This window comes from Centroberyx gerrardi, chromosome 13 (assembly GCF_048128805.1).
Source record: "Centroberyx gerrardi isolate f3 chromosome 13, fCenGer3.hap1.cur.20231027, whole genome shotgun sequence".
Taxonomy (NCBI): domain Eukaryota; kingdom Metazoa; phylum Chordata; class Actinopteri; order Beryciformes; family Berycidae; genus Centroberyx; species Centroberyx gerrardi.
Window position 1 is genome coordinate 27,609,428 of NC_136009.1, and position 13,943 is coordinate 27,623,370.

Sequence of the window (13,943 nt, forward strand, 5' to 3'; positions counted from 1 at the left end):
CAAACAATTTCTTCTTATTTTCAGGATAGAAAATACAAATTAATTTTTATTTTCAGGATAGGAAACACTGGTTGGTTTCCTGCCAAAGTGGCTGTGGCAAAAATTGACTTAGCAGTTATAGTAAAAATCTGCCAGCTTTTAGATGGTGGGTGGTATTATTTTGTAATTTACAAAATAATGATAAGTGGCCATAGTGGCTAGCATACCAAAAATGTCAACAGCATATTTCTTAGCAGCCAAACTAATTTTCACTGTAATGAAGACGGACTGAACGCAGATTGACTGCCTGCCAAAGACAGAAATTCAGACTGCCAGCACACACTGCTACAGGGTGAATATACATTTTTCTCTTTCTTAGTTGAATTTTCTTACAAGAACTGAAACATTACATTGTCCTCAAAGGGTTGAGTAGGTGCCATGAACACAGGATGCATCAAAAGCACTAAAGACACTTTCTGCAAACTTAAAACGTTTTCTTCATTCCTGAACAGCTAACGTTTTAGAGATATAAGGATTTCATCCACAAGCGGAAAAATACAGTACTGAATGGGACACTGAGAGATGTGGTGGGTAAACAGCTCTGGTCTTACCTTACTGTCGAAGGACTTGTGTCCCACTGTGAACTGGACAAAAGGACTGGGATCGCTGCTCACTTTCTTACCAGACTGTACGAGAAGAAGAAGAAGAACAGATTTAACAAACAGGACAGACTGACAGCTGCAGAGGCCTCAGAGATCCAGACTACCGTTTCTGACATTTGGCAGCTTCATTCCAAAGTAAAACCTGTTAGAAACTATTTGAAAAAAGTGACAACTACTCTGGCAAAATGATTTTCCTCATCACAGTAACACTTTGGAATATTAGCTATCTTGAGCCCTTTATTTACTTCATATTACTGTTTCGGAGGATGTAAAATAAAATCTAAATCTAATCTAAAATGTTTTTTGGACTGAACTCCTTCATATGGAGTCTGTAATTCTTACTTTAGTAGAGGATAACCCTAAAGCTGTTTTGCCATTTTTTTCAGGGAAAGTACAACCATACAATTAAGTAATTAAGTAAGAAAAATTAATGTAAAGCATACCAAATTAGCCACTGTAAGAGCTTATCATAACACCATATCTCCTTTACAGTGTTATTATACTGCTGTATACTGTATTCTGTAGTTATACTGTAACTAGACTATAGAGCAATCAAAATTCAGATTTTGATGTTCTATATTTTTGAAATAGAGGCGTTTTTATGCATGCAATATACCTTCAACATGATAACAGACTACCCACTGCTACTGATCACATTTTAGCACTTGATGGCAAAATGTGTCACGTTTGAGGGGAAAGGATTAAGGGGGAAAGAGCTTTGAGGGAAAGAGCTGCTGCCAATCAAATCTCCGCAGCCCCGACCGATAACATCAGCAAACATATCAGACTGGAAGAAAGGATCATTTATGAGATTAAGAATTGAGAGTTTCAGTGCAAATTTACCTCAGACAACAATGTTGTTATTTACAGAGACGGTGGATAGTTTTAGTCGACAAACACAATTAGTAGAGTTTGTGAGTTGGTTAATGATTTCCACAACAGCAGTCAGTAATTGGAATCGACCTGGGAGCCATTTTGAATTCCTGCAGCAGCAACAGCAGCTAACATCTAACTCAACGTCTAATGAGCTTTGACTCAATCTGCAGTTAATCTGAGGAGTTTCATTCCAAAATTAGATATCAGCTATTCCAAAATTATTCCTGATTTAGAAATGAAATTAATTTTGAACAAAAAGTTAGCGACTTTAAAATCTTTGGCTACATTTTTGAGGGTGGAATCATCTACTGAGTGAGAGACGAATTATAAGTAACAGCCTTTTCTAAAAATATATCTATACTTTATTTTGGAAAACTCTTCATTTGTAGCCTGTGTTTTGGATTTATTGTGATATTAATTTGACTCTTACACTCATAAGCCACGTTGGTTTTCTGTCTCGCCTGCTCAATGTACTTTCTCATCTTCCTTTAACTCTCTGTGTGGATAAAATTTGAAATATTTCTCACTTTGTGGCCCTTGATTCTTTGAAACCTGTTAAACTCCAACTACACTGTTTCAAAAGTGCATGAGCGTCAATGAGAATATGTGCATTACTTTTTGCAGATATGTGTTTTTTTGGCCTGACAACAGCGAAAAAAAAACAGGGACGGGGCCGTTGGAAACAAACAAATGCTAAATTACCTTTAAGATTTAGCATTTTGTAATGCAGTATGCTGTTTACGGTTACTTCCAACTGCAGTGTGTGTGAGTGTGAATGTGTGTGAATGTGTGTGTGATGCTACTGTGTTACTGTATCCCTCCTGTATCTGTCTGCAGGATATGGGTGTGCTTCGTCACCATGCTGTTACCTTGAGCGCCTTACTGACTGAGACCTTCTTCAGCCCCTGCTGGTTGAACTCTAACGGATTGCGCTTTGATTTTCCCCCAGGGACAAGGCAGGAGAGAGCAAACCACACACACACGCGCGCACACACATACACACACACGCACACACACACACACACACACACACCAGCAGGTTATTAAGGAGAGGAGGAGCATGCAGGGAGGAGGAGGAGGAGGAGGAGGAGGAGGAGATGATCAACGCACCACACAATGAGACAGACAAAAAGACAACAAGGATGATCACATGGTTAATGCCAATCCCCAATTACACCTGGACACAAAAACACCACAATGTTATTCAGACGGTCTGATGAGAATCAAGAGAATTCAGATCAGAGGGAAGAATCAATCAATTCTGATCAAGGAGAAGCTGAGATGAATTTATGAATGAGGAGTTGCGGTGATAATTGGGGGACATTTATAAAAAGGGTTCTGTGGTATGGATCCAGTGACATTACGGCCATCGCGTTCAGGCGTTTAGCTGAGATCGCTTCCAGTCCAGAAGGACGAACATCACACTCAGAGGATGAATACTTCAGTGTTACAGATATCAAGAATAAGCTGCAGAGCAGATGACGGCATTTCATTAACGATAAAGTGAACTGGCAATAGAACAGAAAACTGGATAGGACTTTAGAGAGTTATTAGAAGTTGTTAGAGGTGACACTTTGGTTCGATACCACAGTTACACTTGTCTTTTCAAACTTTTATCATCCAATCAGACCATGATGCACAAACTAAGCAGGTATGAACTCTAAGTTGATGGATACCGACGTGATCGGATGATAAATGTTGAATTAAAAAGACAAGCGTAAACATGGCGTGAAGCATTTTTCACACAATGCCAACACATGGACAAGCTGCTTCTTTGTTGTTCTCAGTGTCTATTAAAGAAGTGTGCTGCGACACTTCTGCACAAAATGAATTTTTGATTTGCTGTGCCACAAGGACGGATTAGATTCAACGCATTCAGGGATGAAGTTTGCAGAATATCGATGTCTGGATATTCTAGTAATGTCTGAAACATGGAAGTGGAGTGGGATGTGGCTCTGACTGAACTGTACAGAACCACATCCATCCATCCATCCTTCCTTCCTTCCTTCCTTCCTTCCTTCCCTCCCTCCCTCCTTTTGTACCCGAGGTCATCTCTGATCTAACATGAAAAGATGGGTCTAAGTGTCTGCTCCTCTGTGCAGCAGTTACCAGTCCAACTCCTCAAGAAGAGGATTAGCACATTTTAAAGGAATACACTGACTTGTTGACAGGTAAGCACTTTGAATGAAGGGGCATTAAGTAATCTATGACTTCTATCAACATCTCTTGGTGACCAGTAGGAACTGCTGATAGAAAACATTAAGTGTGCACGTTATTTATTTAGGTTTGTAGGTTAGTCGGCCCCTGGCAGCTTGACCAACACATTTCCTGCAGGAAACCCTGAACACTAAACACTAAGCACATAGAAAACACTCCGTTCTTCCATACAGTGGTACATTTCCTCACACAAAGAGCTTATTTGCCAAAAAGTCAGAGCGTTCCTTCATCATTTTTCAAATTTGCTAATGTCTGAAGTATACTAATGTTACCCAAGGAGAGGGAACCATGCGCTGCCCCCTGGTGGCAGAGCTAGTAAGTAAGTAAATAAGTAAATCTTTACATATATAGCACTTTTCAAACTGAGGTTCCAAAGTGCTTTATACCAAAGAGACATCAAAAGGGCAGCAAACGGTGCTCAGCACAGTGCAACAAGCAGCTGCACAGAGCAATGTAAAGGCAGGTAAAAATAGCACATACACAAAAAAAACAAAAAAACAAAACAAAAAAGCTTTAAGACCCTTTATAAAACTCTGAACAGAATCTGCTGAGCAGACAGATAATGGGAGATTTTCCAGAGTTTAGGGGCCTTAAAGGACCAAACTGGTGTTTTTGTATGTTTTAGCCCATTTACTGCACTGCACACACACCGGCCATTTCTTAAAGCATAACATACGTTTTTAGATTTCCCTATTTTTTTTAAAACGTTTCAAAAATAAACCTACCTTCAAATTCTCTGCTGCTCTGGGTAACATTCGTGTCCAGGTTTAAAAGTCACGGACGTTTGAATTTAGTTTGTAAAACAATCTCTTCTAAAGGGACTATTTTCTGGCGGAGACGTACATTCTGTTGTGTAGGTTTCCGAGCGCGACAGAGAGGAATTGTGTATTGTGCACCGGCTATCGACAAATCGGGAAGATGAATTTCCTACTTTTTTTAAAACAAGAAGTAGTTTGTCTGATGGTTTGTTGATTTTCCAACCAAATAGCGCATGAATGCAACGCTGTTTGGCAGCCGACTTTGAAGTCCCGGATGTCGGAGCTTCCCACCAGCATGTGAACGCACCAGAAGATGTCTAGACTTTTCAAACCAACGCAGGCGGCAAATCAAGCAAGGTTCAAGCCTCTGCAAGTTGATTTTCGTACCATACTGAAATGAATGGCTGCCTGGAAGGTAGGAAAAACGCATTCAAACATCTAAAAAAAGAATGGTATGCTTTGGAAAATGGTTGGTAGTAATGTTAACTATGTGTGAATTGTAGTAAATGGGCTAAAACATGCAGAAACACCGGTATGGTCCTTTAACCATAAACGCACAACCAGCTCTAGATTTTAGTTTAGAACGAGGAGTGAACGGGTCACGAATATAGGAAGGTGCTGGGCCGTGTAAAGCCTTAAAATCTCTTCTGAATCTGACAGGTAACCAATGCAGAGAGGCTGAACAGGGGATGAGAGCCTGGTGAAGAACCACAGAGGCTGATGAGGGAAAACCTGAACACATAGTGGGAGTAAACGAGACGGACGGAGGGAAAGCAATCCACAAAGAATTCTCCCTCCCTGGTCTCACTACAATCAAAATGCATTCCTTCCTCCGTTTAGACTCCATACCTGGGTCCAACGGTGTTTGCAAATAATTCTTAACGCTTGTTTTATCCTACTTTGGGGACCAGATGGGTGGGGTTTACCACATCTGGACCATTCAGATTATGTTAATAAAAGAAGAGTACACTAAAGTGACTTTCCTGTGATTGTCTGAACTTTCCGGTACTAACTGTGTTGTCTTATGTGGCAAAACCCCACCCATCAGGCACCTAAAGAACATAAAACAAACTAAAAATCATTGCAAATATCATTTGGCCCACAGCTGGTAGAAACCTCTTTTCCTCTGCTGGTGGCGCTGGCCGAGGGCAAAACTCAAACTCAATATCTTTATAATAAAACATCAGCAGTATTGATCGTTTCATTGCTTTGAAGCTCTACAGCTCTGCTAAACTGTCATCTGTGTTGGCAGCATGGTGGAAAAACATCAACAGAAATCTTTTGTTGGGAGAAATTTAGTAGTGCCATCAATATTGAGAATGAGCTCTGTCGAGGCTTTTTCTTACTGGAAACCAGTATCTTCTTTTTCCAGACAACAACGTTTTAATGCAATTGATCTGATGTAACTGGATTCGTGAAAACAATGCAATAATGCGCTTGCTTCAACCAATCCTGTTAAGTTGGATCAATAATTCCTCATGAGAGAGAAGGAAGGATGCTTTTGAGAGTTCCTAAAAGAAAATCCCTGGATCTTGTTTCCTAGTTTTCTGCTCACAAACGTTTTTCCTGCCACGTTCCTCATCAGTCAAACGAATAACATTCAAAACAAAAAATAACAATATTAGGAACTCAACCCGTGCACAAGGCGCAGTCAGAAAAGCTGGTGGGGATTCATGCTCATCAGGCAGACATTTTCACCCTTTGTTCTTGCTTTTGTAAAAACCAAACACAAGCAAAAAAATCATTCGCCAAACTCCTCTAGGATGCAGAAAACAGCCAGCGGACTCACAAATAAGGTCCTATAGAGAGAGGCGGTGTTCTCGCAAAACACGAGGCCCGCCGCCCGCCTCTCTTTTAAGTAGCCAGAGCCCAAGTTCCCCTCGAAGACGCTCTTCAGAGGGGGGGTGGGGGGGAGGTTGGAGAGGAGAGAGAAGCAGAGAAGAAGAAGAAGAAGAAGAAGAGGCTGAAAAGAGACATGTGAGGCCTACACTGTAGATCCATGCCAAGTACCAACTTCTAAAGAATCAGACAAGACAATCTTAGCTTTTTTTTTTTTTTTATCCTAAAGGTACCATGTGTATCATTTTAAAATCAATAAATCATCACCACATTAATTCTGAGACATTAGTATAATTACTGTAAACAAACCAGACCATCAGCCTCTATCAGATGGTGGAAGGAGAGAAAGGAAGATGGAGAAATCACTTCCAACATGTTGATCCTCTTCAGGGAGGGGGGGGGGAGGAGGGGCAGGAAGCAACGGGGCTTATGGGAAATGTAGTCTTAATGTGGAGAAACACTAGAACAATACTACTGGTGTGAGACAGAGGAGACCAATCATCGCGACGATGGTCTCATTTGTTTACAGTAATTATACCGAGATATCACAATTAATTTGACAATGACTGCTGCTTAAAAATGCTACAAGTAGAACCTTTAAAGAATCAGGTTTGTGATCAGATGAATATCAACTTGAATGATCTTCTATTCTTACAAATGATGTGTCTATGAAGATCTATGGCTGTATTTACACTGTGGTTTAATGCTAATTTTACTGCTATGACTGTCATGCTAATTGTATCGTTAACCAATTCCAATAGCAGAAGCAGCAAATTAACTCCCTGACTCTCATCAACAATATGAATGTTTTTCCTAACCCTAAAAATCAGTTACGTACATGAGAGTAACAAAGGATTTTTGCAAAAATAGTTTGTATTAAAGCAAACGACACTTTTAGTCTCTGTGAAGTGAGATGGAAGAATGATGGTAAAGAAGCCTGAAAGGTGCAATATTTGACACAGGGAGACTTTATCTCCTTTAATGTGAGATGGAGTTAAGAGCAGAGAAGCAGGCAGGACAGCGGAGGAGAGAGAGAGAGACTGAGGTGAACCTGCTGAACCGGCCGGTAGGAACAGGCAAACTACCTGGCACAGCAATGGGAAATACACTGTGGACCGGGACAATACCTGGAACTCATCTCTAATGACTTTACCTGGGTCAAACAGTATTCCCAAGTAATACCAGATGGGTGGGATATCAGGTTTTCAATCACAAAAAAGACTACATTGACTTTTCAAATACTCATTAGGATATTCTATGTGGCAAACCCCGCCCATCTGGCACCAGAGTATTTGTAAATACTGTTGGATCCAGGTCTGTTACAACAATACAGGCAGTAAGAATTACCACTATATGACCTAGAGGTAAGGCAAGACTGTGGCTTCAATATTTGAGAAGGATGCTTCCCTAATTGATGTTTCTGACACTACATATTAGATCAGCATGAGGATAAAACAGGAGGCTCAGGATGTTCAGCCTATCCTACTGATCACCAATCAAACCCTCTCTTCAGCCGGTTTTCATTTTTCATATCGTTTTATTTTTAGTGGCCCTAGTGTCTGAGTCTGTGATGTAGTTGTTCTATCTCTTGTTCTTATGAATCTTGTTTTTGTCTGTTTATGTGTCCTTTATTTTCTACAAAGCACTGTGACAATCATAAAAAAAAGCTCTATAAATAAGCCTGACTTGAGAGATATTGTCTCATTTAATTCAATAGCTTTCCCAACAAATGCTAACAGGAGGCTGAGGCCAACTTCTCAGAAACTAAACCTGAGTCCTGAAGACATTTTAGAGAGGTTTGGTTGGTCATCAGTAGAAAAGCTCATCAACATCAACCCCAACCTTTTAATATCAAGCAGCTTTACCCAGTGGAGCATCTGTACCACCATCCTCACATGTGCTGGATAAATACATTTTATTATTACTATAATATCTGTCAACAACCAAGATGAATCCTGTCTCCTGTCAATCATCACTGCTGGTGCATGCTGGGAGCTCGCAGCAGGCTGACTTACCGGCAGGTTCCTGGCTGAGTCCAGGAAGACGACCAGCAGGGCGGAGGACAGGCCGTCGTTGGCCTGGCCGCGATCCGCCTTGATGCTCGTCAACGCCTGCGGAGAAGAAATAGATCCGTTAGCTGAAGGCGGACTGGTCGGTGTGTGGTGAACCGGTGCTGTGAAAACCCCCATGGGGGCAGAGCAAGGCCCGGGTCAGGCCTCCACTTCCTGTGTCATAATGTGACGCTCTATTGATCGCTGCAGGGGACACAGTATTAAAACTCAAAATGGCAAATGAGAGGGATAAAAGTATATTTCTGTATAACATGCAAAAAGCATTTCCACACACCAAAAAGATGCGGTGACATTTTGAATTCCTTTCTTTCATGACAAGAAACTTAATAATAATCAAGTTAGTAATTAATAATAATAATGATAAATCATTCTCAAAAAAGTAGACTAAATTGACTTTTCAAATACTTTTCTGTGATAGGCGCTCATTGTAATGTTCTATATGGCCACTCCCTGTGTAATAACATGACAATACAATACTGTATTGATGTCTGTAGGGGATAAAGTGTTAAAACTCATGAAAAACTCAAAATGGCAAATGGGAGAGGGAAAAAAGAATTTAATATATTTGATATATTTTGTGTATTTCTGTATAACATGCAAAAAGCATTTCCACACATCAGAAAGATTATGCAACATTTTGAATTTCTGTTGGCTATCTTTCATCACTAGAAACTCATAGAAAAACCTAATAATAATCAAGTTAGTAATTAATGATAATAATGATAATTAGGAAATAATGAACTAAATTTCAACAGATTTGTTCCAATATGAGATGATGTACAGATCGATCAAGATCAGTGTAACACGGTTCAAATCAGTGATAGTAGGCATCTTTAGTCCTTGCTTGACAAAAGGATCTGTCTTACAGACTGCATCATCATAAATCTTAGAGATACTGAAAGATGAGCTTATATTATATTTTCCCCCAAAAATGGATATATGGTGTTTTCAATTCAAAAAGTCAATGTATTTGTATAAGCGCAGCAGGCAGTGTGGTACCTGGTCCAGCCTGTCTGCTGTGGGCAGCAGAGACAGCCACTCCAGTCTGAGATGCAGCTTCCCTGTCGCCACTTCATCCATCACAAACCACTGGAAACAGAGTCGAGTGTGATCATTAATAACACTAACTTATTTATACACAACTTTTCCAGCCCAGAGCACAGAGTTCTTAAATAAATAAATAGATGGATAGATAGACAGATGGATAGATATCAAATAGTAATCATTTTTAAATTATGTGATTATGAGTGCTTGTGTAGGACACGACTCTTTCACAAATAGAAGTAGGATTTTTAAGCAATAATCCGTGACCTTTTCAGATAAATAAAAGTCTGTTTTGTCTGTGATCCAGCCTATATCCAGTTCATAAAGCTTTTCCACTGTCTGTTCTAAACAGCCGGTGTCTGGTCGCTCTTTCCTGGGAAAAATCCTCTGCCGCACAGGAAGTGATGCGTTTTACGTTTCCGGTTTGTTCAGAATCAACAGAAGAAGAAGAACTGGGTAGTTAGCATGAGCAGTGATAGCCACCATGGCTGAACAGACAAAAAAGAAAAGAGAAACTCAAACTGCATCAACAGAACATCTAAGCTCCGCCCACACTGTTTGATTGACAGGTGATCTGTGGGAAGTGCAGTGCAGAAACACCACAGTGAGGCTGAGCGACAAAGACGTCACCAAAATGACAAAAAAATCTTCCAAATTACCACCTTGACATAATGTTTGATTCTGAAACGCAGTGGGCTGAAAAATGCACAGAAATAAGACTGAGAGAAGAAGAGATGCAGATTACCTCATCAACCTTCTGTTCCTTCTGGAGCTCCGCCATGTCAATCATCAGACTGCAACACAAGTCACAAACAATACAAAAATCACCGAGGGCGGCCGCATGACGCTGACTCATCGCATTGCGTTTGGCTACAGCGCCGCGGCAGATTGTCTGCTTTGCAAACGCCTTTCAAAACGGCTGTGAGTTAATGGAGTCTGGTGGAAATTAAACACGCCCAACGCGCTCAGCCTCGCTCGTTAAAAAACCGCTGTGGATCCGCCGTGGAAAGCAGCCCGTCGCTTCTGGGGATTCTCTCCTTTAATGAAGCGCTGCCATCAGGTAAATGGAGTGTGAAGCACTTCCTCTACGGTAAAATCCCATTATATATGGCGGGGAAATGTTTCAGAAGAAATCTTTTGTCGGATTGTGATATGTGTGATGTGTGGAAAAGTCACTCAATAAGCTTGGATGGAAACTGATGAATCTATACATGGAGAGTGAGTGTATATTCACTATCAATAATACAGTTTATTGTAAGTATAGGTCCTGCACCATGTGTGTCAGTATGTGCTGTTAAAATACTGTAAGTCATCAATATGTCTCTGCATCAGTATCACCAATTCCTGTGCAAATATTGTACTTAGACATGAGTAGATATATTGTGAAGAGGTAGAGTGAATTTGCATATGTCTGGTACACACAGGAGTAACAGCAGTCACTCCACTCGCGATGGCTGTAAATGATATCTGTAACCATGGTAACGTTTACTTCAGACCAATATGGCGGCTACCATCACCTGTGTTTTCAGTTTACTTACTTTCACTTTTCAGTCAATTTATCCATAAGATCTCAATAAACCGCCACTGACAGCGGCGTCGTTTTCACTTTTTCCAGCGCATGAACTTGATAGTTTTAAGCGACCGCAACATTTGAAAATTAGAGAATTTGTCTCACAACACTTAACCTCCGTCTCTTTCAAATTAACGGTGATAATGTTTTGTAATGTAATGAGTGTTGTGCCTTATCGACAACATCGGCAACATGAAAGTGGCTTCAAAAAAACTTCTCACAGTCAAGAAGAATCTTTGTTTCTTTCAGTTATGAGGTTGAGGCTTAAACACGGCTAAATAAAAACTTGAAAGCACACACTAAAGGCTTCAAATTAGATTCTCACTCTTTACATTTATTTAAAGCCAAGCGGTCAAAACAAACTGCAGTCAAAACGTTGGGTGGTGGCTGTAAAAGCTGTAAAGAAGAGTGAGAATCTACTCTGAAGCCTCAGCCTGTGCTTCTCCTTTCTGACTGAGCAGTGGAAAGAGGCAGTACCTTCCCAGGAAGTCGTCTTTATCAGTGTCTTCATCAAACAGCTCGATCTCAAGGTGCTGTCCTGAGTGCTCGTACACCAAGGCCTGGAATACAAACAACACACATTAATATTATCTTCAACCACACTAAACATGACTGGTGGTGCGGATGAGAGGATTTCTCTCTCTTGTACAGTTTTAGTGGATTTTCCATGACAGGAATATACTGATGATTTGGCAAATAGGCCTTATTTACCTTATTGTTGTTACACATTGCATAAAGCCCGATTGGCACATATATAGAATATTACCACCCAACATTTCGTGAAACACACTCGCACAGGATAATAAAAGTTGCTGAAATTACCAGAGTCCTGGATACAGAGGTATAGGGTCCAGATTTGTCACTTTAAGATTTAGCAAAGCAAAACTTAAAAAAATGTGCCGAAATTCAAAACCTTCCTCTTTAGATTTCACTACTGCCTCCAGGAAGATAGAAATTTTGAGTGAAGAAGAAGAAGAAGAAAAAGAGGGAAAAAAGAAGAAAAAAAGAAGAAGAAGAAGAAGAAGAAGAAGAGGAGGTAGAGGAGGAAGAAGAAGAAGAAGAAGAAGAAGAAGAAGAAGAAGAGGTAGAGGAGGAAGAAGAAGAAGAAGAAGAAGAAGAAGAGGGAAAAAAGAAGAAAAAAGAAAAGAAGAAGAAGAAAAGAAGAAGAATAATAAGAAGAGGAGGTCGAGGAGGAGGAAGAAGAAGAAGAAGAAGAGGAGGTCGAGGAGGAGGAAGAAGAAGAAGAAGAAGAAGAAGAGGGAAAAAAGAAGAAAAAAAGAAGAAGAAGAAGAAGAAGAAGAAGAAGAAGAAGAAGAGGAAGTAGAGGAGGAAGAAGAAGAAGAAGAAGAAGAAGAGGAGGTAGAGGAGGAGGAAGAAGAAGAAGAAGAAGAAGGAGAAGAAGAAGAAGAAGAAGAAGAAGAAGAAGAAGAAGAAGAAGAAGAAGAAGAAGAAGAAGAAGAAGAAGCTGTTCTGCTTCATACGGACAGTCCAGACCTCTCTCTCTCACCTCGTACACCTCGTTCCACTTGGGGTGGACGGTCTCATGGATGACTTTGCTCTGGAACAGCTGGTTGCCGATCTGGATCACACCGTACGGGTCTGACTTGCCTTTGATCAGCCCTCCCAGGAACTTGTCCTTCCCCAGCAGGTCCTGGGCCTCCAGGAAGTGGATCCGCAGGACGCCCTGAGGGGACAGACCGACGACGGAGAGCGGGGTGAGGACTTATCTCACCCACTTTGGAAACTTTGAAATGAATGAAGATTGAGTCTAGGTCTGGGATTTGGTTCAACTGCCTTACAAAAGTGTGTGAAATTTGAAATGATAAAAAAATGGATGGACGTGACCAAAGAGCAAGATTCTGACAGACATATACTACTACTACTAGTAGTAATGATTAATGACAATAATGTGATACTTTAGGTGTGATCAGACAGATGCTTTTTTCTCCTGTTCAAATGCAAAGCTGTGAGTGTCACTACTAACAGAGAGTGAGAGCTCAAAGGGCGCAAGGAGTGTTACATCATTCTCGTTGCTATGCAACACAAAGTTTGACACCAACTTCCAAGCTATCCAATTAATGTTCGCTAGCTAACCTGGAGTAACAAAGGGCATAACATTGTTGAAAATAAAAACAGACAAAAGAAAATTAGCGATTGCTCTGCTTGCTGGATGAGGAGTCTATTCTGAAACGGAGGATGTGGGAACATGACTTCCTCCTAGAGAACAGGACACCAAGAGTTTTATCTCGTCCAAGAGCTTCACCTAGATAGAGTCTGTTTTAAGGGCTATTTTCACATTGATGTAATGTGTGGCACAGCTTAAGGTGAGACGTTCAATTCACAAAATATCACAATATTCAATATGATCAAATATTGGCCCAAGCCTAGTGTCCGTGTATATACAAGCATGATTTGATGACGACTGACTAATGAGTGAGAGTGTGTGTTTGTGTGTGTGTGTGTGTGTGTGTGTGTGTGTGTTTGTGTGTGTGTGTGTGCGTGTTACCTTGGGCATGGGGAAGCGTAGCTGGGCCAGCTGGGCGTCTCCCACCAGAGGGATGGTGATGCGGTTGGGAAGGACCAGGTAGCTGTAGATGATGTCCTGGATGATGTTGTCACACAAACCACTGAGATGGACGGAGGAGGAGGGAGGAGAGAGAGAGAGGGAGGAGAGAGAGAGAGAGAAGAGGAGGCAGACGATGTTGAGGAGGAGAAGAGTGGAAGAAGATGGAGAAGGGGCAGAAAGAGAGAGGAGGTAAAGAGGAGGAAGAGGGCATGATGGGAGTAGAAAGAGAAACAAGAGAGAGGATGGAGGAGAGAAAGAGAAAGTGGATGATGGCAGAGAAGGAGGGAAAGAGGAATAAAGGATGAAAAGGAGGACAGGAAGATGGGGAAGGGGATAGGGAGAGAGAGAAAGAGGGAGGAG

At 41.0% G+C, this 13,943-nt stretch overlaps 1 protein-coding gene across 1 annotated transcript in view; it reads right to left on the minus strand.

The window, feature by feature from the left end:
* The window catches only part of esyt2a (extended synaptotagmin-like protein 2a), a 76,761-nt gene that overhangs the window by 8,693 nt on the left and 54,125 nt on the right, over positions 1-13,943 (minus strand). The window contains 8 exon segments of the mRNA XM_078287532.1: positions 591-665; positions 2,387-2,449; positions 8,347-8,442; positions 9,403-9,492; positions 10,193-10,241; positions 11,495-11,577; positions 12,525-12,701; positions 13,524-13,644. Coding sequence (XP_078143658.1) covers positions 591-665; positions 2,387-2,449; positions 8,347-8,442; positions 9,403-9,492; positions 10,193-10,241; positions 11,495-11,577; positions 12,525-12,701; positions 13,524-13,644 — 754 coding nt within the window.